Source organism: Lethenteron reissneri, chromosome 9 (genome assembly GCF_015708825.2).
Source record: "Lethenteron reissneri isolate LAM-NWPU_2019-01 chromosome 9, ASM1570882v1, whole genome shotgun sequence".
Taxonomy (NCBI): domain Eukaryota; kingdom Metazoa; phylum Chordata; class Hyperoartia; order Petromyzontiformes; family Petromyzontidae; genus Lethenteron; species Lethenteron reissneri.
In genome coordinates, this window is record NC_083787.1 from 10,240,988 (window position 1) to 10,268,770 (window position 27,783).

The 27,783-nt window shown below is 49.4% G+C and overlaps 2 protein-coding genes across 2 annotated transcripts in view; one reads left to right on the forward strand and one right to left on the reverse strand.

Annotated features, from left to right (window-relative positions):
* The first annotated feature begins 1,534 nt into the window (after positions 1-1,534).
* APRT (adenine phosphoribosyltransferase) lies at positions 1,535-10,180 on the forward strand. Its single transcript, XM_061548215.1, has 5 exons — positions 1,535-1,687; positions 4,238-4,341; positions 7,449-7,582; positions 8,130-8,208; positions 8,367-10,180. Exons 1-5 carry the CDS (start codon positions 1,593-1,595, stop codon positions 8,504-8,506), a joined length of 552 nt encoding a protein of 183 aa, XP_061404199.1. The 5' UTR covers positions 1,535-1,592; the 3' UTR covers positions 8,507-10,180.
* Positions 10,161-27,783, reverse strand: part of LOC133340139 (B-cadherin-like) — a 45,895-nt gene continuing 28,272 nt past the window's right edge. The window contains exons 3-16 of the mRNA XM_061548206.1: positions 26,185-26,402; positions 25,194-25,331; positions 24,293-24,445; positions 23,248-23,392; positions 21,642-21,808; positions 19,280-19,411; positions 18,112-18,294; positions 17,344-17,588; positions 16,861-16,997; positions 15,287-15,517; positions 14,665-14,892; positions 13,024-13,151; positions 12,458-12,628; positions 10,161-12,005 (exon numbers count right to left, since the gene is read on the reverse strand). Of these exons, the coding sequence (XP_061404190.1) occupies positions 11,802-12,005; positions 12,458-12,628; positions 13,024-13,151; positions 14,665-14,892; positions 15,287-15,517; positions 16,861-16,997; positions 17,344-17,588; positions 18,112-18,294; positions 19,280-19,411; positions 21,642-21,808; positions 23,248-23,392; positions 24,293-24,445; positions 25,194-25,331; positions 26,185-26,402 (2,480 nt within the window). The 3' untranslated portion in view covers positions 10,161-11,801. The remainder of the gene's footprint in view (positions 12,006-12,457; positions 12,629-13,023; positions 13,152-14,664; positions 14,893-15,286; positions 15,518-16,860; positions 16,998-17,343; positions 17,589-18,111; positions 18,295-19,279; positions 19,412-21,641; positions 21,809-23,247; positions 23,393-24,292; positions 24,446-25,193; positions 25,332-26,184; positions 26,403-27,783) is intronic.

Consider the following 27,783-nt stretch of genomic DNA (forward strand, 5'->3'; position numbering starts at 1 on the left):
TTGTTGATGATAAATGTGCGTGTGCACCACTGCCAACGCAAAGTCTCCCTCTTGTAGTCTCATGACCTTTGTCAAGGAAGCTTACTGCCAAGTTTTCAGTGCGATGATGATTGCCATGTATCATCATTCCAATTGAGTAATTTTTGTTGGGTTATAATTGATCAAATTTGGACCACAAAGCGTAAATACAATGGCCTACTCTTGCGAATGAATCCTTGACGTCTACCCTATTTTTACGAGAAATAAACCTGCAGTTTAACGCTATATATTTTTTTTTACCACGGTGAATTGAGTCATGGCCACATTATAGCTCAACGAAGTGGCTCATGTGAAAATGTATTGCAGCCAAATGCTCAAAACGCATGTTCATTCGAAATGTGGAGGTAAAAACCGGTGGACCTGGAGAAAAATCCACGCGACCATGGAGAGAGACACGCAAACTCCAACCCCCTCGTCACACGGCGTCACAAAAAGTCAAACCCCCCTCAAATATGACGTCACAAAGCTCTGCCCCCCCCCCCCAAAAAAAAATAAAACATGCTTCAAATCGCTTTAAAGCTATTGTCATTGCAGTGCGTATTTAATGTGGTGCTGCATTCTGATGATGTAGGAGAAAACATTTATTAAAAAGTCTATTTAATTAAGTAGAACGTGTTGTCTATATTTAAAGTTGCGCATTTTGATGTGACGTCACATTTCTCTCCCCCCCTCGTCACACAAATGTCTGACCCCCCCCCCCCCAAGGTGCGTGACGTCATTTATGGACGGCCCCTAATACGCCCGCTGTAGTAACACACCCGCAATAGTATTACACCCGCTTTGATAATGCACCCGCGGTATTAAGCAGGGAGGCCGCTGGACGCGAACCGTGACATCCAATTATGGAGGTGACAAACAACAAAACCCATCTGACCGAGCAATGTCAATCAGGAGAGGGAACGAGGCAGTGCGGGGTGGGGCGTGGTGGGGAGGGGCGGGGCGGCCTTGGGGAGAGGCGGGCGGTGATTGGTGGGAGGGGTGGGGAGGGTGGGGAGTGGTGGGGAGGGGTGGGGAGGGGTGGGGAGGGTGCGGAGGGGTGGGGAGGGTGGGGAGGGGTGCGGAGGGGTGGGGAGGGGTGGGGAGGGTGGAGAGGGTGGGGAGGGGTGGGGAGGGGAGGGGAGGGGCGGGGTGAGGCGTGGTGGGGAGGGGCGGGGCGGCGTGGGGAGAGGCGGGCGGTGATGGGTGGGAGGGGTGGGGAGGGGTGCGGAGGGGTGGGGAGGGGTGGGGAGGGTGGGGAGGGGTGCGGAGGGGTGGGGCGGTCATGGGTGGGAGGGGTGCGGAGGGGTGGGGAGGGGAGGGGAGGGGCGGGGCGGGGTGGGGCGGGGCGGGGTGGGGCGGCGTGGGGAGAGGCAGGGCGGTGATGGTTGGGAGGGGTGGGGAGGGGCGCGGAGGGGCGGGGTGGGGCGGCGTGGGGAGGGGTGAGGCGGGGTGGGGCGGTCATGGGTGGGAGGGGTGGGGAGTGGCGCGGAGGGGGTGGGGAGTGGCGAGATTTGGCGGGAACTCTCGCGGTGACGTCACGCGGTGCGGAAGCGCGCGGGCCGCCACTGGTGACCATGCCCGCTGCCAAGTCCTCGGCGGAGAAGACGGCGCTGGTGGCGAGGAGGGTCGGGGTCGTGCCCGACTTCCCCAAGCCCGGCATCTTATTTCGGTAAGGGCTCGTCCACGAGGTTGCTGCTCGACTGGATCCCAGAGAGTCCAGGAGAAAAGCAGCAACAACGCCGCCTGCGTTTACACGTTGAATCTGAGTGCATCTTGCAAGGGGTGTTTGGGTGCAGAGCTGTCAATCCCATAAGGTTTAAACCCCTTTATTATTGTGCAGTAAAATCGAGTGTTCAGGGCCATACGGCGTACAGCCGTTTCAATAGGGGCCAACAAAATCATTGTCTGTGTTTCTCCCTTTGTAGGATAGATGTTGAGGTTTATAAGGGGCACGGGGTGACCAAATAATGTCTGAAGTGGTCTTTAATAAGCTTCAGACGCTGTCTCCTCGACAGACCTGGTCTTCACCTGAGGACGGCTGCTTGCGTTGTGGCCGAAACGTCGTGAGAATCATTTTATTATGTTTTATTTTTATTATTTTATTATTTCCCTTCTACGTGACTTTACCGAAAGAACCAAGAAGAAGATGTGTCGTAACCCTCCACCACCCGACACGGCCAAATAGTAAAAATGTAATTACCAGCGAAACGTCGTACTAATTTTTTTAAATGATGTTGATTCACTCTTCAACACACCGGTGAGCTAAAGTAGTGAATTATTTGTCTTTTGTAAACGTGACCATTTTTTACTGATTGGCCGTGTCGGGTGGTGGAGGGTTACGACACATTTATAAATAACACGATCTAACCCAAAACCTTTATTATGAACTTATATAGGACTATCGTTTTTAATGGGAAAAGAAAGGACAGTACACTGTAACATGATAACAAATGTATGTTAATAGCTTCAAAAAGTGATAATTGGTTTTTTACCCTTTTATCTGGCAACAAAACTGACACCTTTTTTTTTACAAGGAGTCATGTTTGCATTGACCACAATACCTGCGGTCGGAATGCAAACAAAAAACACAACTCTGATAATATATGCACTGCCCTTGAAATTGATTGGTCCACACCCGAGACAGCTTTTTTTAGGGCCTAGTCTCACATGGTGTTGGACCAGATGACTTTTGGCGTCATGGTCCAACACCATGTGAGACTAGGCTCTAACAAAAGCTGTCTCGGGTGTGGACCAATCAATTTCAAACACAGTGCATACATTATCAGAGTTGTGTTTTTTTTTTGCATTCCGACCGCAGGTATTGTGGTCAATGCAAACATGACTCCTTGTAAAAAAAAAGGTGTCAGTTTTGTTGCCAGATAAAAGGGTAAAAAAACAATTATCATATTTTTCTACTGGCAAAGGAGGTTCCAATGGAGCTTCAAAAAGTCTCCACTTGTTCACCATCATTGTCAACACACACCTGGAAACTTCTCCAGGTGGTCTCCAGAGCCCAGAGGCACAACATGTCTCGTGGCGTTGTTGCTAATTCTCAGAAGTGTTCACATTTATTTGAAGCACCCCGTGTATCAGAGCCAGGCAAATGGCCCTGTTGATTGATGTTGGCCACGTCAAGACATCGAAACCGGTCAAGTAATGGCTGGACTGGCTCTCGTGTATTGTTGTGTTGGTATCGTTGTCGATTTCTCGTGTTTTTGTGACCCGATCGTCCTTCTAAACGGTTCGTGACTGATAATAAATGTCAATGCCATCAAACAGTGCACACGCTGTTATCAATGATACACACTAGTAGGTAGCCTTTGGACCACCCCAGAGACACCAATCGAACGGCTTTCAAAAGTAAAACATACGAGTTGTAAACTCGGTCGCTTGTTTTTTTATCTTCAAATGCCGTACGAAAGAAAGATTTTTGTCTGGACCTGGGTTACAGTTTTCCCCATACCCATCGCCTTCCGATAGTCATTTGCATTCACTATTGTCACGATCATTCTTTGCCGTGGGCATATTTGCATTGCATTCATGTTGAGGGCCACCGTTCCAGAGTTTTGTACGTACTTGATTGAATCAATGCCACCGAAATAATTAACGAACACAAGGCCGTGTAGGCCGATGGGTTGTGTAAATAATACTTGTGTTTTTTTTATATGGGGAGAGACAAATATATATGGAGTACGTTTCAAGGGGCAATGGTCCACGTGGGATGTGGTAATGTTAAGTGTGTTTATCAACTTATTTATTCTTTTCCGATGAAAAAAACTTATTTTTCAGGCGGGTCCCACCTTGGGATGTTTCACCAATTCAGTTGAGTTGTGCTTCTTGCATGTGTAAGAGAGCCACTGTACCCAGAGAAAGACCACCACGCATTTAAGTAACACTCAAAGCTCCGCACGGATAGACGCAATAATCCATTGTTGTCTTGCCATCTCCTGGCTGCCTCGACCCAAGTCTACAACTACACCTATTTCCAAGTCTCCCAAACAGGCTCTCAACTCTGCTGAGCTAAACTCAGCTGACGTTGGGCATATTCAATACGATTTGGTATTCGGAAATTTCTCCCGAGTTGGTAAAAATGGTACAAAAGCACATTACTAACCAGGCTCCAATGTCAGGTGCAGCTCGGTTGACTGAGCTCCGTAGACGGTGCATGCTTTTGACTGCCGTTTATTTTGTTTAACGCGTGATTGTGTTGCCATGGCAGAGATGTGTGCCCCCTGCTCAAGGACCCAGAGGCCTTCAATGCCACTATTGAGCTCCTGGAGGAGAAGCTGCAGAAACACGTGGGCAGCGTGGACCTGATTGCGGGTAAACATCCTTTTATGCTACTCTGCCACTGTACAATCGTACAGCGCCGTGGTGGGCCCAGCCGAGCCAGCCCAACTCGACTTTGAAGGTGCTTTTCCACTGCAGTACCCAAGCCGTGCCGCTGACGTCACATGCCTATGATGAGACGTATGTGTAGATGATGCGGCGACACTGTTTCCTCAGTCTTTCGTATGGCTGATGTAGATGCAGAGCAACAACTACAATTTTCACATTCAGGTGGTCAAGCCAGATAACCGCGTCAGGAGCAGCGGGGAGTGTATTGCCGTGATGTCTCCATCGTATTTGTGGATCGGGCATTGCGTCGTTATTTGTTGTACGGTCTGTTCTGGATAACCAAATTCGCACACTGGAGAGTTTTTTTATTTTCTCTTTGTGCATCAAGTATCCACATCTGCCATGGTTTTTGTGGATGCGGTTTAGGGTGGACCATGAGCTTCGTGGAAGGTCAAACCCAGGGATCTTCACAATGTACTGACGTCACACGCAATGAACGCGTTATTAAGCCTGCCTGTGGTCGTGCTTGGCCCTGGGCCAGATTCAGATGTGTTATATGAGGCCAGGGTAGCATGGTTTGGTTCCAGCTCAACACGGCAAATGGCTAGTGGAAAACCACCTATACAGCCACTGGGCCCTGCGCTGGCTAGGCTCAGTTGTGTCGGTAGAAAAATGGTTGTCTTACCTTTGGCAATTTTCCAGTCCTTTTAAAATTAGTTTGCTTTTCACTTTTCGTGCTAACACTGTATTGTTCCCATAGATGACAAACTTGTGTGGGCAGGAATTATAATCATAATCAACGTTTTTGGGTTTAGATCGCGTTTATTTATAAATGTGTCGTAACCCTCCACCACCCGACACGGCCAATCAGTAAAAATGTGTCACGTTGACAAAGACAAATAGTTCACTGCTTTAGCCCACCGGTGTGTTGAAGCCACAACATATACAATTTGAGTACGACGTTTCGCTGGTTATTGCAACCAGCATCATCGGGCAATTCGCCAGAATGGTGAGGCTCTGCTGTGTCTCCCGTTCTTATATAGAGCAGCAGCAGGGTGACGTCATCATTAACTCATCAGGTGCAAAGATTCAAGGGGGGAGTGATTGTAATTATATACTAGATTAGTAATCGGGCTATTGTTACGATGCGAGTTGTAGATTAGTAATCATTTATTAAGGTTTTATCATACAAGTGTCATGAGCGACTTCCGAGACACGTCGTGTAGAGGGCTTCTTCTTATTTATTCTCACACTGGGCACAACACAGGCCGATACACATATATACACGTCTCCTCTTCCTGGGCACAACACTGGGTAATATATATAGTCTCTACTTTAGCTACGCACAGCCGACCTCTCTACATAGTCCAATCGCCTACATCCAACCACACAGCTGACTGACTAATGTGACGATGACGGCGATGGGAGCCGTGCAGAGGATCTTCCATGCAGCCGGACGACGGAGAGAGATGATGGCGAGCAGCGACGCAGCCAGGACCCAGGACCCTGTAACAACCCTGAATCCTTGGTTCCATCCCCCTTATATACCTCTCGGCGTGGCCTCTGGCCATGCCCCCTTCCAGAACCTTCGAGCAGGTTCCTGGAGCTTGCTGACTAACCCCACCTTTTACCTTGACCCCAGATACGACCCCCTTCCAATTGGTTGTTACATAACCTTGCCCATACCCATGATTACCCTTCCAGGCCAACAGGTGTCATCCTGTCATTACACATGTTAAATCCTGAGTCACTCATTTGTGGTAGTTTTGTTGCAAAGCCTTTGCAACGCTCACAGCAGGTGTAGTCAACGCTAAGCCCGCAGACACGCACACCCATGGGTGTAACGATGAATTGATTAATCGGTTAAAATGGAACCTAAAGCCAGCAGTACATGCATTGCAAGATGACTGTAAGGATCGCATCTTTTCAGATTCGTATGTCTTGTATGTTGACGTGACACCTGTAGCTGATTGAGATTGCTCCATACATCATCAGCAATAATCGGTCCACTGCTGGATGAAGGCCTTCCCAAGCTGTTGTCATCTCTTATGGTCCCACAATGCAACAATCGCTATGTTCACCAAACTATAAAATAACCGGTTTTGCAAATACAACTTATGAAAGTCGTCGAATCGCGAGGTAGGTGAATCGTTCTAGACTGAGCTGACACGTGTGCAGAGTCTAAAGTTAGAGGCTACAGGGGCATGAGGATAAAGTGCATGTGGGTTCCACTGCTGTATGAGAGTTGTAATTGTGGGGTAATGATTCCATAAACCTCCCACTAAGGTTAGTAATGGTTTGCTTGCATTCCATGCGCATGTAGAATTATTATGAGCGTTAGTTGTGTGACAATGCATCAACCAACGCGTGTATTGCAATAGACTCATACGATCCCAATCCACACATCGATTAACGCGAGCAGAAATCAAGCATTTCCGTTTCATGCTAAATATATCCAGATGAAATGTTAAGTAGCATGCGCGAGAGAACATCTACCATGGAAACTGAACAATATGATCAGCTCGTGTGAAGGAAGTTGGATGGATTGATGCATCACTGGATTATGAGAGTTAGCAACAGCTTTGGGAGACTTTAATCCAGTAGAGTATAGATCTTGGCTTATTCTGATGCTATGCTGCTTATAGGCCGATGCATAAGTAAGAAGTTATGCAAAATATAAATGTTACTTGAACGCTCTTTTGTGACAATTCGTACAGTGGCTGAGGAATGAATAGTTACATTCGTAATGAGCATCATGGGCTTTATAGTTGTCTGGTGGCATCATTCACACACTTCCACGAAGAGAGATGGCCTGGTGGCTCTGAGGGGGCTCAATGGCTGTGTCAAGGCATCAACCCAGCTCTGCCAAGAAGCCTGAGCTCGAATCTGGGTTTCAGTCGCCCATGATTCAACTATGTTCTCAAGTGTAGTGAGTTGGTGTACTCAGCACAGTTGCCAATGACTGCACAGCCAAAATCTCATGTTGAATGATCAATTTACACCTTCACGACTTGACGCGTGCATGTGTGGCTATTGTAGCAATCTGATCGAAGTATCGATTTTGAATCGTGAACGTGACTGCGTGCATGCAGGGCTGGAGGCTCGCGGATTCTTGTTCGGCCCGTCGCTCGCGGCGCGTCTTGGGGTCGGGTTCATCCCCTTGAGGAAGAAGGGCAAGTTGCCTGGCGAGACCGTCGCTGTCAGCTACACCCTGGAGTATGGGCAGGTTCGTTCTACCAATTGCCACCGCAACTGGAACACCGCTGCCATGCTGCGCCACTGCCACACTCCGCACCCGTAAACGAGACCACATGAACCCAATACTTGAGTCACTCCAATGGCTCCCGATTCATCCCAGATGAATTTCAAAGTTGCACTAACCCTCTTCAAAATCCTGCAGGGACTTGCCCTCGCATTACCTCTCCCCTCTCATCTCACTTTACTCCCCCTCTATCCACTCTCCTACCACTCATCTCACTCCACTCACCTTCACATCTATCACCTCTTAATCTCACTCTGCTCCTCCAACCAAGGCTTTTTGTCAAAGCCCCCAATTTACCTGTACCACACTGGAACCGCTCTGTTCCTCCAATCAAGGCTTTTTGTCAAAGCCCCCAATTTACCTGTACCACACTGGAACCGCTCTGTTCCTCATACCAAGGCTTTTTGTCAAAGCCCCCAATTTACCTGTACCACACTGGAACCGCTCTGCTCCCCGTTGTGCTCTCGCCGAGCCGTGTTATTCTCTCACCGCTTTCCGCTCTGTCCCACAGGATGTGGTGGAGGCGCAGGTAGGCGCCCTGAAGCCTGGACAGAACGTCGTCATCGTGGATGATTTGATCGCCACAGGGGGTATGTGCCCAGTCTCTCAGGAAGAAAGCCTGTCCATCTGAATATCTATCCATCCTACCACCACTACCATTTCTCAATCGGACTATCCATCCGTCCAGTCAGCTCATGCAATCGCTTACACTTGCGGTGTCACCCCCCCCCACCCCCTCCTTCCACAGGCACCATGGCGGCCGCCTCCCAGCTCATCCAGAAGCTGGGCGGCACCGTGCTGCAGTGCCTCGTGGTAATTGAGCTCGTGGAGCTGCGTGGACGTGAGCTCCTGGAGGCTGACATGCTGCAGTCGCTCCTGCAGTACTGAGTGCCAGCGCTGTGTGCTGCAGCCGCTCCTGCAGTACTGAGCACTGCTGCTGCCTGCCCACCCATTGTCTACCACACAGGAAGCAACAACCTTGCTGACGTTCTTGCCATTGAGACGAGACCCCCCCAAAAAATATGTTCGTGCTCACCCTACTAAATTGCTTTAAAATGTAGGCCTTTGTCAGTTCACTGCTGGGTGAAAACCTCACCACACTTTCGTTCATGGGGGTTTGTTGACCGTCATTAACCACATGCTCATTAGTTTGGATTGGTGTAGGGGTGGGAAAAGATGGGTTCTGATATCACTCGCTGCCGATGTTAGCCATGGCTGGGAATCCATCTCCGATTGCCTGTTGAGAATCAGAACCAACTGGTTACACTTTGGGTTTTGTTGCTAATGATCACTGCCACTGGAGGCGGCAATCACAAAACCACCCAGCTTGCATCACATCAAGCTAAACTCGACTTGGAGAGTCACTCCCTTTGGAGGGTTGCGATTCAGTTCAATAAATGGTATTTTTCCCCTTTTGTGATTGTGGTAGCTCTGATGGCTGTCGGGTGTATGCCATTCAATAGCATGGGACAACATATTACAAATCATTTATTTCCATGCAAGACAATTTCTGAAGGTAGCATGAGAATTAATTTTAATCACTAAATGCCTACCTCTTGCTGGTAAAGGAGAAACCAAATCTGAACCCACTGGTAATGTGGGCAATTAGTATTTCTGGGCAGTTTTGATTTGTGATTGCTGGAGGAATAATCGAGACCTGCAATTATTCCACAGATTACAGAAAATTTGAGATGTTGCTTCTCGTTCTTGAATACACAAACCTTGACTGTGTCAGGGGGTGGGAAATGTAATTTTGATGTGAAAAAGACTACGGCCATTGTGGTGCTCCAGTGACATGGGCGGCTATGCCTAAATGGGTATGGATAATTTTTAGGTTTTGCTTTAAAATTATGGAAATTGATATTTCTTTGTCAGTCCGCAACCTATCAGCTGCAATTCTTAACAGATTTACAGGACATGAGCCAAAACACTTATCTGGCTTTTACTATTCCTGGTGTCATGCAACAAAATATTGGATCAAACAAATGGCATGCATGTAGACTCGCCAAAATAAGGGAGGTGTAAGTTTACATGGACTTGTTGGATATAGAAAACATTTCCCAATTTGCCTTTTTACACCGCCAAAAGTTGTGTAAAAGTAAAATAGTGGCACCGATCCAACCGGATAGATGTTAATGGGACACCATTTTTGTGCAGCCTGGAAGAGGTGGTGCAACTTTGTCCTGTGCATTGTGCCTTGCCCTGCAGCCGTCAAATGAGTGGGGGAAACACCCAGTGGCTGAGGAGGAGGCATTAAGAGGGGTGCATGTGTTTAAAATTAATTTAAGTTGAACGCCTGGACTGTATAATAAATACTGCAAAAGCTATGGATCTTCTGCGGTCACCTTCTCGTGTTTCTCCCACGTAAATTGTAGTCCCCAGTACTTTAACAAGGATTGTTGAACGCTTAAAAGATTAACATTATTTTCAAATTGCAAGCATATACTGTAGAGGCTCATGGGATTGGGGGTTTCATTCAGATTGGCTCTGCCAGTTCAATGTTATTTGATGCATGTGATAAGAAATAAAAACACCAACAATAAAACATTTAAAACATTTTTATTTAAATTGATTTGGAGTTGCAATTAATGCATTGTACAATTAGGCAACATTGATAACATTACCATATCTTAGCAACCGTTTGTACATTTTGTATAAGGGATGGCTATTGTAAGGCTCATTCTTAAAAAGTCAAGCTTTCTGACAACAATACAAAAAACTTAATTAAAGTTTCGTCAACTCTGGTCAGTCTACATGCAAACGAATAACACACCAATCCACGCGCATACAAAAAGGCACCAAGCAAAGCGTGTCTACATGAGAGAACCCACAGCACCCTGTTTAACAAGACCACCAACCACTAAGCGCGTCGGTTCCTCACCTGCGCTCCCGCGGGGGACACTGGCGTTTTGCCACCGTAAGGCTGCGACAGAAGTGGTCCACATAACTGTTGCAGATACTTGATATAAGAGTAGTTTTGATGTATAAAAACACATTCGTTTGTTGGGTGCACGTTAGTCCGTGAAAACGTTGAGTTGACGGTGGACTACGGATCCACAAAGGTCAGGAAACCCCTGCACGTTTGGGGAATCTCGTTATATTAAAATGCATACATGCACGATCCCCGTTTCGGCAAATTAAGAAACTTAAAAATACAAGCGCGCCTTTCTAAAGTACTTGGAGGCTACTGGTAAAATTAGTTATAATATATTCAAAAGGCCCATTCCGTTTCATGGCGGTCCACACACTCCTCGTGTCGATGTATTCGACGAGATGCATTTTTCACGCTCATACGTCCACGGTGCCGCTGTGCCGCCATGTGGGCCGGACCACCCAGGTTCTGTTTTCGGTGGCGAGCGCTCCGAGGATTTCATCACCTCCATGCGAGTACCGTCCCTAACCGTTGTGTCGAATGCCCTGTCGACCTGCATCCCGTTTGTGCCAAGCCAGTAAGGCATTTTTGCCCCCAGATTTTCCCTAACCCAGACCATTCATGTTTTCACGACCTCTTTAATTATATCGAAAACCCTCTGTAATACCACTACCATCTCCCAAACTCCTAACCTTACGAATAACATCACTGCTTCCACGGCCCATAATTTTGCAAACAGCATCAGTTTCTCTTCCTAATTCTTAACCTCTTTGATATCGCTACATCCTCCATGTCATTCGTATACCTAATTTAACCCAACAACCACTCAACTATATATCCTAATTAATTGTAACAGCTTCTAACTTCGTCCCTGTTCGTTATTTACCATAGTTCCTGACATTTTTTCCTGTCATCTTCAACCCAGTTTTGCCTGAAGCCCCTTTCCTCCCAATGCAGGCAGGGTTCTTCCAATCCCAACACCACCACCCTAACCCCAGCACAACCTACACCCACTTGTTTCCACTGATTGCCAAATCCCATACCCCCCCCCCCCCAAACACAACTGAAGCTCTAGTCCCATCTCCTTTGAACCCTAACCTACCCGTATCAAACCCCCATCCCTTCCCATATAATTTTTTACACAGCCCCATGACCACTTGCCTTCTATAACTCCTCTCAGCATCCCCTTTAGTACCCTCCCCTCTTTCTATAACGCCTCATCTCCCTCCGATCAATCACCATACCCTGCATACATGCACCACTCGTAACCACCACCTCCTGCTCGTCTAACCCCCCCCCCCCCCGCCGTGCTCACTCCGTGCCCCCGTACATATCGGCCAGCTTGTGGAAGCGCGGCCCCCAGTTGTCGAGGAACTTGTAGTCCTGATCCTCGTCCGAGCTCGCCGTGTTGATGGTGCTGACGGAACCGGCGACGGAGCCCTCGCCCTCAAAGTCGAACACGAGCAGCGTGTCGAACGGCGGCGCCGTTGGGTCTCCGTCGGCCACCTTCAGGCTCTGCGTGGTGGAGCGAGAGGTGAGGATGTCAGGGGATGGAGATACGAAGGCAAAAAGACAACGATCCCTTTCTGTATAACCTCACCGTGGCACGTTAAGGTCGTCTTAGGGCGATCGTAACTGGCAATAGTTGCCGAACCATTTTTCACTGCACGCAAAAAATAATTCAACTTGGGACAAATAAATATTTTCACAAAACTGATTGCCGCTCCCCCTAGTGGGCGACTGGCATGGCAACTTCCAATTAGATAATGGGCAGAGGTCACCAAGGGTTGGGTACTCTGAAATCCAATCATCGCTCATCAGGCCTCACAATGTTTCTCATTTCACCAAAATGCAGCGTTCGTTTCACTGCCACGTGGAGTTGACATTTCGCATCAGGTGGTGCGCGTGCCCCCAACTCTCCCACGAGCGTCCGTGCGTGTCCACCCTTCTTCGCTCGCTCTACTTACGTCGTCGATGAACCCGCTCATGTTGGGCTCAGCGCTGCCGTCACGAGGCGGCCGGGCCGGGAAGCGCGGCCGCTCGCCCTCGGGCATCTGCTCGTAGCGCCCCACCATCATGGGCCGTGGCACCGGCATCTCTTCGCTCAGCAGGTATGGCAGCTGGCTCGCGTCGTATTTCTGTGGGGAAAGGAAGGTGAGCGGGGGGGGGGGGGGGCACATGACATGGTGGGGGAGGGGGTGGGATCGGGGTTAGTGTTTAGGCACGAAGGCAGTGGAAGAATAAGAAGTACGGCCTATTACATCAAGTGGGCTTGAGTAGAACACATGGATAGATTGGATGATGGCCGATAGGAGAAACTGGTGATGAAGTGGCAGCCAAAGGAGGGAAACCAGTGTGAGAGGAGGGAAACCAGTGTGAGAGGACGCCCACCGTGAAGCCGGATCGATGAGTTATAAACTCGTGTGCAGGAGAACGTGAGAGATTGGAATGGACATAGGCCTTACATAGACAACCGTGCTAAAGATAGCGCATACATCGGTACATGATAACTTTGAGTGCCAAGTGTCCCCACCTGATCCTCCTCTCCACCGCCCTCTTCGTCGTATTTGATGAGATTGTCACGCAGTTCGTCTTGCGAGTAAACCTTCACCACCTTCTGCTGGCCCTTCTTCCGGTACACCAGGAACAGCAAGAGAAGCACTGCACACGCACAAACGCACAGGAGTTCGGTAAGCGTCATCCCAACCCACGACTGGGCCTCCTCACCCGAGGTCGAACTCCGCCCTTAATTGAACACCTGGTGTGATGAGCAAATATCACACACCTGGGATCAATTGTAATTAACAATTAATGCAGCATTTTGTCAGCCGAATTTACAATTACATTTTAATTTCAATTCATCATGATTGACACAAACACAATTGTATGTAATTAGCCCTAGGTCTGGTAAAGGTCAGTGGGACGTGGCAACCTGCGGCTCCGAGCTGCACGCGACTCTTTAAGGATTCCTTGGTGCCCGTTATTTATTAAGGACCATCTCGTATTAACATGCATTGCGGCTCGTGAAATATTGGTTTTTTGACGGAATTCGAAAACAATGGCTTTTCTCATTATTTTGGTTGCGGTACCCCCTGCGCTAGCCACTCTACCCCGCCGTGCGCCGTACAAGCCGTCACTGCCACTCGCTAACAGCATCCCAACCGTCTCATGGAAGCTACAAGGGAGATTATTATGCTTGTCTTTGTTGTGTGCGACAGCATCTGAGAAAAGCTCCTTAGTGTGTGGGCTTTATTATAGCAGTGGCACCGTGTAGCTCACCCCCCCCCCCCCCGTGTTGTTCGGCACCATGTGAAGCTCCCAGCAAGTGGAACGGAATGTCGGACATCGTGCCCACCAAAATGCAGTACAACCAGAAAACACACCAGAGAGCTGCAGCAATACCCCCCACCCCCCTCTCAGCTGGCTGGACGGTCGACCCTGATATTGGAACGGCGAGGACGGCGAGGACGGCAAACTTAATTTCGTCTAACTTTTTTCGCATATCCTCTAAACCAGGGGTCCCCAACCCCCGGGCCGCGGACCGGTACCGGTCCGTGGCCTGTTAGGAACCGGGCCGCACAGCAGCAGGAGGTGAGAGCGGTGAGTCCGTGTGTGTACACACTCTACACACCGCATAGTGGTGAGCGGTGAGTCCGCGCGTGGAACCCGCCCCCATTGTTTTATTATTCACCACTTCTGTCCGCGCCTCTTTCCCGCACTGCGCACTTGTCTCAGTCACAGTGTTGGTAAGCCCACAACACAAGCTGCTAAGCCCTAGTAGTCAACATGAGTAAAAAACAAACGTCGCTGGAGAGCTTCTTTGAAAAGGGAGAAAGACCCAATGATGACCCCCCCCCCCCCCCCGGTCCATGAAAAAATTGTCTTACACGAAAACGGTCCCTGGTGCCAAAAAGGTTGGGGACCGCTACTCTAAACTGTATTGTTTATAAACACCATTTAGTTTGCAATCACTTCCTTACTCTATAATAACCTCCAACACCACTTTGTTGCAGCGCCTTGCAAGGTACCGCAGCCAAGGGAGGCGCTGGTATAAATAATTATCAATCGAGGCGCTGGCCATGACTGGGTTTCGGAGTCGGCGCCCCAAGCGCGTCTCTCCCTGCGCCGTGCCATCCTTGCAGCTGAGAGCCGGCGATGGGAGCGTTCGACTCACACAGCAGCAGCAGGAACGCCGTAAGGATGCCGATGATGGCGCCCATGCCCAGGCCGGCCGCCTGCCGCTCCGCCTTGCACACGCCATGGTCGCTGCACTCGCACACCTTGATCACCACTTCAGACACCTGCCCCATCGGAGGTAACCCGTTGTCCGTAATGCGCACCGATATGTTGTAGGTGTCCACAGGCAGGTTCTCTTTCATAGAGTTCACAATCGCATAGTCACCTGTTAGGGGGGGGGGAGGTTAGGGGTAGAGAGTGGAGAGGAGGCAGCGGAGGGTTACTGGGAGAAAGCCCAAGGTTGGGGGCGGAGAGTCATGGTCGGAGGGAGCAGATGAGCAGTGGGTGTGCGAGAATCGACTGGGTCAGGACCCCCCCCATGCTCTCGCCTGCTATGATGCATCTAACGACTAATCAATTGAACGTAATTGTAACGCTAAATTATTACAGGAGACAAGGTAATCGTGCCAAGTCTATCCCCCTACGCTAGAACACAGCAGAGCATTGGAATAGTTCAGACGGAGATACAACGCTAGGCGCCTTTTGACTTGCTAAGGCATTTAAGCAATCGCCACCACAAAATGCACGCCGTTATACCCTCGCGGCTTCGTATCCGTTACCGAATTGCTTGAGCGACCATGCCCTGGGCTGCCCGGGTTGCGTGAGGAGCTCGAAGATGTAGGGCCCCGTGTTGGGCGCCGCGTCGGCGTCAAACACCGTCAGGTTGATGGACTCCAAGTTGCGCCTCGCGCACACGACAATGGGCTGCGGCACGTCAAGCACCGGCGGGTTATCGTTGATGTCCTTCAACGTCAAGAGCAGCGTGCCCGTTCCCGTGGCCGGAGGGGAACCTGACACACGGGACAGAGCAAGCGAGAGGAAAGATCATCACGATTATCGTTACTAAGCGCCGCAGTAGAAATGGGCACCGATAAAAATGTTTTGTTTTCCGTAGTTATGAATTGGATTTGTTTTTGAATGTTTCTATTCATATGTACGTTGAACTTCTTTTGCACCGTACGTAGCCAACCGTGCTAATATCGGAGGTGCGGGGGAAGGACAACGAACTAAACACAGTTTCAACACTGCTGCTGCATACACAGTACATGGGTCGATTGTGATTCTTATCAGTAGGTGGTTGGGGTGGGGGGAGGGCACTTGAGCAACCTTGTGAGGGCAAAAAGAGGAGACCTTAAATAAACTACGGGATTAGAGTGGGACAGTTGCTAGAAAGCGGGACACATAGCATTGACCGAGAGGTTCAATTGGGGAAAAAGGTGGGAAAATGGGATGCCGAGGAGCAAGACGGTTAGAGTCGGTTAAGGAAGACAGAAGGCGATTGGTGCAGAAGCGGAGGAGCAGACAGAACCTTGTGGAACTTTCTAGAAGGAATGGAGAGGGGATAAAAAAGGGGGTGTGGCAAGAGCACCAGAGAGTGTCTGGTGTGGGCAAGAATAAGTTTGCCTTGTCCGGGAATGACTCGTGTGGACCCCCTAAAACTTGAATGCACACCAGCCACATGGCCAATCGAGGTGTGGTGCAGGCTTGCCCAATTTAAAACACATGGCTTGTTTTACAGGCAAGGGACATGTGAGAATTAAGACAGGCATTTAAACTTTAGGTATTTTTTTACACTTAATTCCTAAAAACTATTAAACTATTTTTATTTTCAACAGGTAAGGCCCACCGAGCTATACAGCTTTTTTTCAGAAGCGACCTGGCCGCAAATTATAGCTCAACAATGTGGATTTTCACGTGGAAATTTATAGTAGCCAAATCATCTAAACACGTTTCTAAATGTGGAGGGAAAAAAAACGTGGGACCCAGAGAAAAATCCACGCAATCACTCCAAATATACAGGCATCAGGATCGGGATCGAACCCACGACCCCCCTGCATACCAGGCGAGGGAGTTAACATCTCGTCACCGACTGATAGAAGGTTCTAGGAGCAGTGGGCTTTAAAGAGTATATAAGGGACGGGGAGAGGAGAGGTCAGGGCCCATTGGTGTACATCTGGAACTTGTGAATAAAAGCCAACCTTCTGTAACCCTCCTCACGTGTCCCGAACTCAACAATTTCACTGTAACTGGGGGCAAAATCTCCCCCCTACACCACCTTTCTGGGTACAGAGCTCGGTGCGTTTGTGGCGTTGACGCTGGGGACGTTGAAGTTCGCCTCTGCGCGAGCTCCTACCATTGTCCTTGGCGAGGAAGGTGGCGGCGTAGACGCCGTTGGTCACCACCTCGCGATCCAGCCTGGCCACCGTCGTCACAGAGCCCGTGTCGGCGTCGACTGCCAGCCAGCCCCTTGGGTCGTTGTTGATGAAGTAGCTGTGACGTACAACAAAGACAACGATGAAGAGCCCCCCTCGTGCATAGCCTTTTTATGAACTGCTGGGGCAAAAGACCCGTGAGCGGGTGCCTACGATTGAGGCCGGCACTTCACAGGAGGGGGTGGTGTGTGGCCAATGCTCACGTTTACAGAGTGGCTGGTACGAGATAAGGGTCGAGAAGAAAACTAGGGTCGATCAAGCTTTCACAGAATGCCCCCCCCCCACCCCCTTCCCAACTAAGTGTGAGCCACTGGTTGATGAAGATCAGAGATCGAGGGTGAACGTTTAAGGAGGGGGGGGGTTGCATGTGTGCGTGCGCCGCGCTTCACTGCGATGCACTGCACCTGATTTTCTGGTTCATTTCCTTGTCGGGGTCCTTGGCGGTGAGCACGGCCACGCTGTGGCCCACTGCGACGTCCTCCGACACGGTCACCTTCTTGACGAGCGGCGTGAACTCGGGGGCCTCGTTCACGTCCTCCACCACCACGGTGACGGTCGCCGTGCTCAGCTTGTCGTTCGTCTGGAGTTCCACCTCGTTCTCGGCCCTCACCAACAGCTTCACCAATTTCGTCGTCTCGTAATCCAGGCCCTGGTGGGAGCAAGGAGTAGGGAAAGGAGGAGGGGGGGTCAAGAGGTCCACATGGCCAATGCCACGGAGAGATTCTGCAGCAGGTTGTAATGTCAGCATTTGTTATCCAAGGGCTGCTCTCTTACTCTCTCAACACCACCACCATCTGGATTTAAATCCTCCCTGTGATTGTCAATATTTGAGTTCCATTCCAACACCTGTCTGGGTAACCTGCCCTCATCCATCCTGCACACGGATGCCACCAATCACAGCCTCCTCTCTTTATCTCCGTCGGACTACCGATGTCCGTCGCCAGCGCTACTTCCTTTGGAAAGGATCTTTTCCCAAAACATTTAACACGTTAAATCGCTTTTAGATAGACGGCAGTCCAAACGAAGGTGGTGGCATAGTACATGTGCACATCGATGATCCTTTATAGCGAACCGTGTTGGAATTGAGGCCCCTTCAGCTCCACAGGCACGGATAAGTGCCGACCCCCCCACCCAGCAACCCCCCCCCCCCCATCTCCCCCCAGGACATTCACCTTGACGACGGTGACGATGCCGTTGTTGGAGGCGTCTGTCGGGATTTGGAAGTTCCCCGTCTCGTTTCCGCTCACGGCAATGAAGCGGGCCGTCCAGGCCTTGGTGTGGGGGTCGTCGAGGTCGTTGACGATGAGGGTGGCGCACGTGACGTCCACCGCGTTCTCCGGCACCCTGCAGTTGTACTGAACAGCCGCACAAAAACGCACTGAGGGTCGCCACCTAATCCTGGTTGTCTCAGGATCGACCCCCACCCTCTCTTTCTAAGACTTCCCGGGGGACATTTGTCAGTTGCGCAATAATACTCCACTCAAGACAATGCATCAACATGTAGCCCACTCCCCCCCCTCCTGCATTGCCAGATACCCTTCTTCCCAAGATGTGTCCAGTATTCTTGTACCTATGTATGTACAGCCATGGGTTCGATCCCAATTCTGACGTCTGTATATTTGGAATGTGCATGATCTCCCCGTGGTCGCGTGGATTATTCTCTGGGGTCCTCCGTTTTCCCCCTCCACATTTAGAAACATGCATTCTGGAGTATTTGGCTGCTATACATTTCCACGAGATAAGATTCTAAAAATAGCTGTATAGCTCACTCAGTGGGCCTTGCCTGGTAAAATTAAAAAAATTGTTTAGTTGTTTAGTTCATAGTTTATGTACGTAGCCAACCTTGCTAACCATGAGGTGGCAGCCCTAAGTGTTGACTGTGCGGTGCGATGCAGTGCAATGTGGTCATGTAGTGGTGTAGTGCGGTGCAATGTAGTGGTGTAGTGATGTAGTGTAGTGGTGTAGTGTGGTGCGGTGTAGTGGTGTGGTGTAGTGTGGTACGGTGCAATGTATTGGTGTAGTGTGGTGCAGTGTGGTGTGGTGCTGTGCAATGTAGTGGTGTAGTGTGGTGCAATGTAATGGTGTAGTGTGGTGCTGTGCAATGTAGTGGTGTAGTGCGGTGCAATGTAGTGGTGTGATGCGGTGCAATGTAGTGGTGTAGTGTGGTGCGGTGCAATGTAGTGGTGTAGTGTGGTGCGGTGCAATGTAGTGGTGTAGTGTGGTGTAGTGGTGTAGTGTGGTGTAGTGGTGTAGTGTAGTGGTGCAGTGTAGTGGTGCAATGTAGTGTAGTGGTGTAGTGTAGTGGTGTAGTGTAGTGGTGCAGTGTGGTGCGGTGCTCACGGTGGTCGGGTCGAAAATGGGTGGGTTGTCGTTGGCGTCGGTCACCGTGATGATGGCGGTTGCCGTGGCGGAAAGGCCCGTGCTGCCGTACCCATCGCTCGCCTCCACGATCAGCTTGTACGTCTTCGTCACCTGTGCCGACCGACCCATGGGTGCGCATTTTACACGGTGCACTTCACATCAACGCCAAGCATCTCGAGAGCGTGAGATAATATTTGTACGTTTGGAATCTATAAAATAATTTCTTTAAAATAATAAAGCAATGTTCTGTTTACATGACAAATCTTATTTATTGGCTGTGTCGGGTGGTGGCGGGTTTAACGACAAATTTATATTTACGAGATCTAACCCAAAACAAACTGTATTATGGATAATGTTGCTCGCAAAAGCCTACGCGTTAAACAAAGCAATGTACCCCTAGGCAATTTTATTTTATATGAAATAAAATCTATATTCTAATTAAGAGCAGTTTATAAGACAAGGAATAACATTGTATAAGCGGATACCCAGCATGCACCATGTAGGTGCACTGAAGATCTGGGTCTTTAATAAACATTTAAACATATCGCATCCCTGCTCCTCTGGGGGTTACGAGGAGATATTTCTGCAGCTCTGGAGCCCGATGGTTAGAGGCACAACCGCCCAAAGGCAACCAAATCGACACCGGCCCTAGCCACGCCCCGTGAGCGAGCATGACACCCGTAGAAAAAAAGAAAAAAAACATTCTAGAGACCACGGCCTGTCCGGTGCCGGCTAAGCCACGGCTCAGCTAAAGCCACGGCCTCTTGGCAATATGCAGACTGAGCAGCCGTTCTTAGCTCAGCAAGAAAGTTCAATTGGTGCAAGGCAACAAAAGTTGGGAATCGGAGAAAGCCACAAGGTGTCAACGTAGCTAACCGTGCTAATCAGGGGCGCAGGGGAAGGACAACAATGATCTAGCCACTGCCTCCCTCTTCCGCCCCCCCCCCCCCCACAAACCCCCAAGCTGTCACCCTTTCTCACAGTGCCGCGATGAAAGGATCAGACTTAGCACACGGAGCGATAGCATCGCTCGTTTTACTGCCACGAGGAGGGGAGCAAATTGTGAAGATATAAATCAACGTTACAAACGACCAAATTAATTGTAGAAAAATGGGTTGAATGGTAACATATTCTTTAAGTGTTAGGTGATGAACTAGTGCACACATGACTGTGCATTTAATTATTTTAAACAAGACTTAGAGTGGCTTTCAAAGCAGAATGAAGAATATTTTAAAATGTTTTTGAAGCTGAGAAATAAGTGTAGTGTACAGCAACAGCCAAGGACTCTGGCGGCAAACAAAGCATGAGCTATATTTCAAAGGATTGTAAAGACTATATAAGCTGGCGTGGTTTATCGGCAAAGCTGCAGTTGCTCAAGGGACAGCCACATCAGGACGGCTGTAGCCAGCTCACCTGGGACACAGATACTGGGCCAAAGCCAGGCCGGGATCGTGCGATGACGTGACGGGACGTGCAAATAAATGAGTCAAATGTTGCTTCTGCTTGGCAAACAAAGGCAAAGACAAAGACCCCCCTTATAGCCTTCACATACTGTTAGGGCAAGTGCTGTTAGCGAGCACCTATGAAGGCCAGCACAGCACACGACGGGGTGGGGTGGCCAACACTATGCCAAGCCACCTTTGTCTCCCTAGTGGCGATGTTTACACACTGTACCAGGTACTCATTTCAGGCTGAGTTGACCTAGGGGAGGACCAGGACCGGTTCAGATAATCATCTCGGATGTTGGCCATTAGCGGGAATCAAACTCGGGGCGCGGGGTTCGTAGCGCAGGATGCCAACCGCTACCCTACCGCTCTGCGTGGCGTTCACTCGTACACATGTACCTCGTCCATCACACGCTGCTATCCGCCCCACTACGTGACTATTTTTATTTCGGAACACGCACACGCACGTGGTGATGCTATGGCTTTAATGAGCAAATCACCTACATGCATCTCAATTATAAGAAAGCAGCATTTCTTTATTTCTTAGAGAAAATCCAAATCCGAGGGCCCAGGGGCTGCAACTGTGGCGAGATGTTAACTCCCTCGCCTGGTATGCAGGAGGTCGTGGGTTTGATCCCAACCCTGACACCTGTACATTTAAAATTTGTACGTTCTCCCCATAGTTGTGCGGGTCCTCCACGTTTTTCCCGGCACATTTAGAAACATGCAGTTAAAGTATTTAGCTGGTATACGTTTCCACATGATAAGCCACTTCATTGGGCGATCAATTGTGGCCAGGTCACTGCCAAAAAACAGCTATGTAACTCGGTGGGCCTTACTCAGTAAAATAAAAAACTGTTTTGTAATAATTTAGCTTTGTCAACTCCGGTACTCGCCTCTCTGTCGAGGCCGGAGGCGAGGGTGCGGATGTTTCCGGTGGCCGTATTAATTGTGAACATCAGCGGGTTTGCCGGTTCCTGGCTCAGGATCTTGTACTTGAGGATGCCTCCGTCCTGGTTGGGGTCGTCCTTGTCGGTGGCGGTGACGTCCATCACAGACGTTGCTGTCGGAAGCGCACGGAGCGGAGCACGCGTCACGACCCGGCCAAGCGTACAGAGTGGAGTGCAACGCGGGCACGCGAGGATACACATGGCACTGCCCCCGTTGACTCGGGCTTGCCGCATCGCAATACGATATAAATTTTTTACAAAAGTATGATTAGCACAAATAGTTTTTTAAGTAGCTTGCCTTTGTGTTTTGATTTTATTTCATTTTTTGACTTTATTGTAGGATTGTTTTTTTTTACTATTGGTGTGTCAGTGTTTTGTGTTTCTAAAAAATAATTATCTCGGATGTAAACTGTTTTGAAATTATCAATTTGAAAGGTGCTTTATATAAATAACTGTACTTTTAGGGTTGCTGCGATGTTGATACTACGCCATATCGCACGATACAGGGTCCATGACATTCATAATGTCCATTTTAAAAATTAACATCTTATTGTAATAATCATGGCTAACTTTTCCCCCAATAACCTAATAAAATAATAGGAATGCCATTTCACGAAAATAATGAAATTTCAGATTATAATGATCATCAAGGCCTATGGCAGACGCTTGTGTTGCGTTCACTGCATACAAATAACTTTCAAGTATTCTTCATTCGTTCTTAAAAGTACATCTAGGCATAGGAACAGGACGATACAAATGTAAGTTAAATACAATAACAATATTATCAGAAACCATCTCGATAATTTTCATATCATGCATATCAGGACGTTTAATTTCATGACATGCCTTCCAGTATTTGGCTGCTGCTTTAAATTGCCACGTGAGAAGCCACTTCGTTGAGCTGTCATTTGTGGCCAGGTCGCTTCTGATAAGGAGCTACATCGCTCGGTAGAGCTGACCAGGTTTTGTTTAGAACCGGGCGATGGACTAGGGAGACGCAGAGATTCTGTTTTGCTAGGGGAACACATTCCTGCAGAGGGAGCTGGTAGGAACGTTGGGTTGCTCGGTCAATGGCCAGGGTCAACGCGGCGTGGTGTATTCCGCAAATATGCCCGACTGAGGGCGGGCACAAGCCGGCGTGAGTAGGTTAAACGTTTAGTTTTAAAAGGGCACCACGGGGTGACCAGCCCCTCCCCACCCAGCCCCACCCCTCCCACCCCCCACCCAGCCCCTCCCAACCCAGCCCCTCCCCAACCTCCCCACCCAGCCCCCACCCAGCCCCACCCCTCCCATTTTTGGATGCACGACGGACGGACACAATAATTCCCTGTGGGCTGGTGTAACCAGGAGGTTCCTACCAGTAAAATTGGTTATATATCAGCTATATAGCTCAGTGGGCTTTACCTGGTAAAATGAAAAATAGTTGAGTATATTCATGTCACGTGGCATCTTTGAAATATTACATTGCAGCAACCCTACGTACGATACACAAAAGTGCCGCCACATCGTGGCAGCCATCCCCTGCCCTACAGGTCGAAGTTGAGGTCCACACCTGGGAGGGATCCCTCGGGCACGGTGCCAAAGTACTCCGTCTCAGCGAACTGGGGGCGGTTGTCGTTTTGGTCGATGACGATGATCTGCAGGTCCACCGGGTCCTCCAGGTTGTTCCCATTTGAGTCGACTGCGTAGCCCTTGAGCTGCAAGGTTCGGAGAAACCGGCACGACAGTATACGATTGGAAATGTATTTTGAACTTCTTTTGCACCATACGTAGCCAAACACGCTAATCGGAGGTGCGGGGGAAGGACAATAAACTGAACACAGTTCTAAAGAAATTACTTTTCAATCTACAATAAAAAATGCATAGCAGAGCCATCATCACCATTATCGTCATTGGTTTTATGCTGGATTGAGGTCTCCTAAAGTTGTTGCCATCTCTAGCAATCTCACAGTGCAAAAATCTATCGAGCTCCTGCACATGAGCCGATCTCATTGCTCCTTGAGTGCACGACTCATTAATGTGTTGCGTCAATGAGCACTCGATAACAGCAAATATTTCAACAGCCTATCGAGGTGAAAATAGGGACTTGCGTGTGTGATGTGTCCGTATATGTATGCTGGGCTGCCTGTGTGCATCCATGTGGGGAGTGATTGGTGCATTGGCACGATGATTATAGTGAAATGGGTTTGATCATCAGTGATTACCATTGCCCTCTGTAGAGAAAGGCTCGTTAAGGACACGATTGGGCAGTTGGGGGCAGCCATGACCCCAGCAACAACGAAGGGCCAGAGGAGCGATGCTCACAACGAGCAGAGTTCCTGCCAGCTAAAACAAAACTATTGGACACAGTAGGAAGCACAGTCACTTCAGATATTCACCCTCTATCAACTGGCTCCGTCTCATGTGCAATATTCCACTTCATGTGGTCTCACTGTGCGTATCTAGCACGGCACAAACGCCGTGGCGTGTCACGGCCACCAAGTGGTGAATGGGTGGTGTGGCAGCTGCTTGTTTGGTGAATGAGAGGCCGGGCACGTGTTCCGGCTGTGGCAGCGCGTGTGCGTGCGCGCGAACGAGCCCTCGTTTGCTCTGCGCACCATGTACATGTCGATCTCCTCACGGTCCAGAATCTTGTTCACGAACAACCATCCGGTGCCGGCCTCGATGAAGAAGACACCGATGGGAGCTTGGTCAGCCCCAGGCCCCGTGATGCTGTAATGAACGCCGGTCTTGACTTTGTCCGACTTGATCTGAAAACGCGCAGGTTTGCACGCGGGGAACGACAATCACGTCATTGGCGTTTTTGCTGCAGATGTAGTTTTGGCGTCAAAGAAACATCTGCACAGGGGCGTACGATGGAAATTATAGAAACAAATTTTACCAGGAAATTCGAGAGTCGTGTCTCAACGACACGCGTTTCAAGAGGGTTTTTGGCTACATTGGGATAGTAAGGAAATCCCATTCACTGGCCTTTAGCTTCGTGCGGAAAGAAACCGAAGACCCCAGAGAAAACCCACGCCGCATGCAAAGGGGATGGGCACCCATATGGGAGAGAGACTCGGCTCAACACAAAGTGGTGCCCTGTACAACTGGGGGCAGAAGGGCCTTTGAGACACAGCACAAGGAGAGAGAGAGAGCCGCGAGTGAGCGACAGAGATGCACCGAGATACAGAGATGGGGGGGGGGGGGGGGGGGAGGGAACTTGAAGACACACAGAAAGGTGTTTGGGAGAGTGATAAGGGAAACAGAGAAAGCCAGACACATACAAAAAGACAAGGCGCAATTAGAAATATGGAGATTGTCTTTGCCACTGTGTGTCTGAGAGACACAAGATGACCGGACACAATGAAAGATACAAAAGAAAGACATGGACAGAAACAGTGACGGACAGACTTTGGGGCCTGATTGAAGTCTGGGGGGGGGGTCCCCGCGCACGTGTCTCTTGTGTGTTAACGTTGGTGGTGGAGGTGCCAGATGCTGCGGCGTGGGAGGCCTTGCCTGCACGAGTTTTTGAGGCAGCTGCCCACGGTCGTTCTCGGTGATCCTGATGGGCGGGATGACCCACGCACGCTTGTGGCGCCGCTGATTCCGGGACCCGAGGTCGGTTCTCCACGGCATCAGCACCAACGTGTCGTCCTGCACACGCACCGTCGCAAGCATCCACCCCACGCCCGCAGCCGTTACCGTTAGAGAGCGCATATTAAGGCCGGAGTGGCGTACGAGACGGTGGTGCGGCTGGCACCACGTCTGGCCGCCTTCATCTCTGCATTACCGACGTTCACATATATTGCACCAGATATGCATACAAGGGGGAGTTGAACCTAGGGAAAGCCCATGCCTGATTGACAATTCACTTGCCGCCGATGTTAGCCTTGGCCGGGAATCGAAAACAGTTTTCCGGGTTCGGGCCGCAGTCGCTAACCACCGCATCAATTGTTGGACCGTGTTCTCGGACTACTTTGTTATGAACGTGGTAAGAGTTGAGGTGAAAGCCAGATTTAGTGCTCTGGTCAGGGTTTAGCACAAGGGGTTGGCAAACAAAATAATAAGAGCCATGTTTTTACATAATCTGTAATAAAAAACCTCACTATTTCAAGAACCGCAATGCATTTGGTGAATACGACACGGTCCTTAATAAATACCATCTTGAAGCAGTCTTTAAAGAGCCGCGTGCGGCTCCGTAGCCGCGTGCGGCTCCGTAGCCGCAAGTTGCTGACCACTGCCTATGGTAAACCGGACACCCGTGGTGAACTGGACTTTCGTGGTCAGGGGTCGGTGACCAAAATAACAGGAGCAGCTATTTTTTTTTATTTCAAGAGCCCGCACTGCAGTCCCTAAAAGAGCAGCATGCGGCTCCAGAGCCGCAGGGTTGCCGAACCTCTGGTTTAGCACAAGGATTATTGTTAGAGCCAGGTTTATAAATTAGGGTCTGGATTAGCACCAGCGTTCGCGGTAGAAAGCCAGGTTTTGTCGATAGGCTTGGGCGTACCTCATCGTGCATGTGCTTCTTGGCCTGCAGCTGCACCACTGTCCTCAGTGTCTGCCCCGTGCCAGGGTCGAGAGCCGTGACCTCGAACGCCGTGACCCCGGTCTTCAGGTGGAGCCGCTGTGCCGCGCGAACCGTGCCGTCCGACGTCACGGTGAAGCGGGGGTCGCCGACCTCCAGCAGAGTACTTTCACTGTCGCCGCGGCACGCCGAGAATACCACTGTGGGAAGGAGGGCGCATTGGTGATCATTGCCGTCATCATCATCATCGTCGTCTGTAGCAGGAGCAACATCACCATCATTATTTTCATCACAATGTTCATCACCAACAGCAGTATCTGCATCATAATCATCGTCATCACCACATTACTGCAGATTTATCGGTCATTTTCTTTAATGAACGTAAAAGAAGTAGACAAAAAAAACGAAATTGAAATAAATATTCCCACTTTTCCAAAATGCCAGAGTTAAATCAGGTTCACCCGGTGCAGTGAGTCATGATCTCAGCCTGGTCACCAATGACTGCACCATTTTTTTCAAATACGAAATTGGTTTTGCACTCAATTCTGGCTAAATTCCAGCTCTGAGAATTATGCAACTCGTCCGACTGCCGTGTGACTATCTCTGGGGGGCGCTACGGTAGCGAGATGTTAACTACCTCGCCTGGCATGCAGGAGGTCATGGGTTCGATCCCGAACCTGACGCCAAAATATTTAGAGTTTGCATGTTCTCCCCGTGATCGCATGGATATTTCTCCAGGTCCTCTGGTTTTTCCCTCCACATTCAGAAACATGTGTATATAGTAATTAATTGGCTGCTATATATTTTAATATGACAAGCCACTTCGTTGAGCTATCATTTGTCTTATTCTTAGGTATTTTCGGTAAAGTCACGTAGGTAAAAAATTTAAATTAATCCAAGTAAAATAAAAATAAAATAAAAAATCACGACGTTTCGGAGGCAACACAAGCCTCCGTCTTCAGGTGGAACCGTCACAGCACGATAGCTGTATCAGCTATTCATTCTAATTTGAATTTTTTTATTTAAATGTAAATTTTTTACCTACGTGACTTTACCGAAAAAACCTAAGAATATGAATCCCTGCAGTCACGAAAGCTTCAAATCTAGAACTATAATTTTTTTCACCAGGCCGCTGCTAAATAGCACAGCAGGCCTGACCATGTTTTGTTTATAACCGGGCGGCGGACTGTGGAGACGCAGCGATTCTGTTTTGCGAGGGAGACCTGGTTCTCTCGTCAGCAGTGTTGCTTGCATCCCGGGCTCACCGCTCACCACCAATGCACGGGAGCTCTGCTCACGCTGCTGCGGAGCACGTGGGTGGCGGTTCTTAGCTTAAGCGAAGCCACCGTTAACTCTGCATGCATTATGTATACGGATCGTTGCGCGAGGGTGAAGGGCTTGGACCGTTCAGGACGTGGATGTTTCCGGATCAATATCTCACATTGCACTTAGAAGAAAAAAAAACCCTCTTCCTCTGGAGTGCAATTAAATAAGAAATGTAGAATTTAGGGGCGGGGGGTTGTTATACTTTTTGCCGCGTTTCACTTTTCGTTAAAAGGCTGCATCTGATCGCTTTGCAAA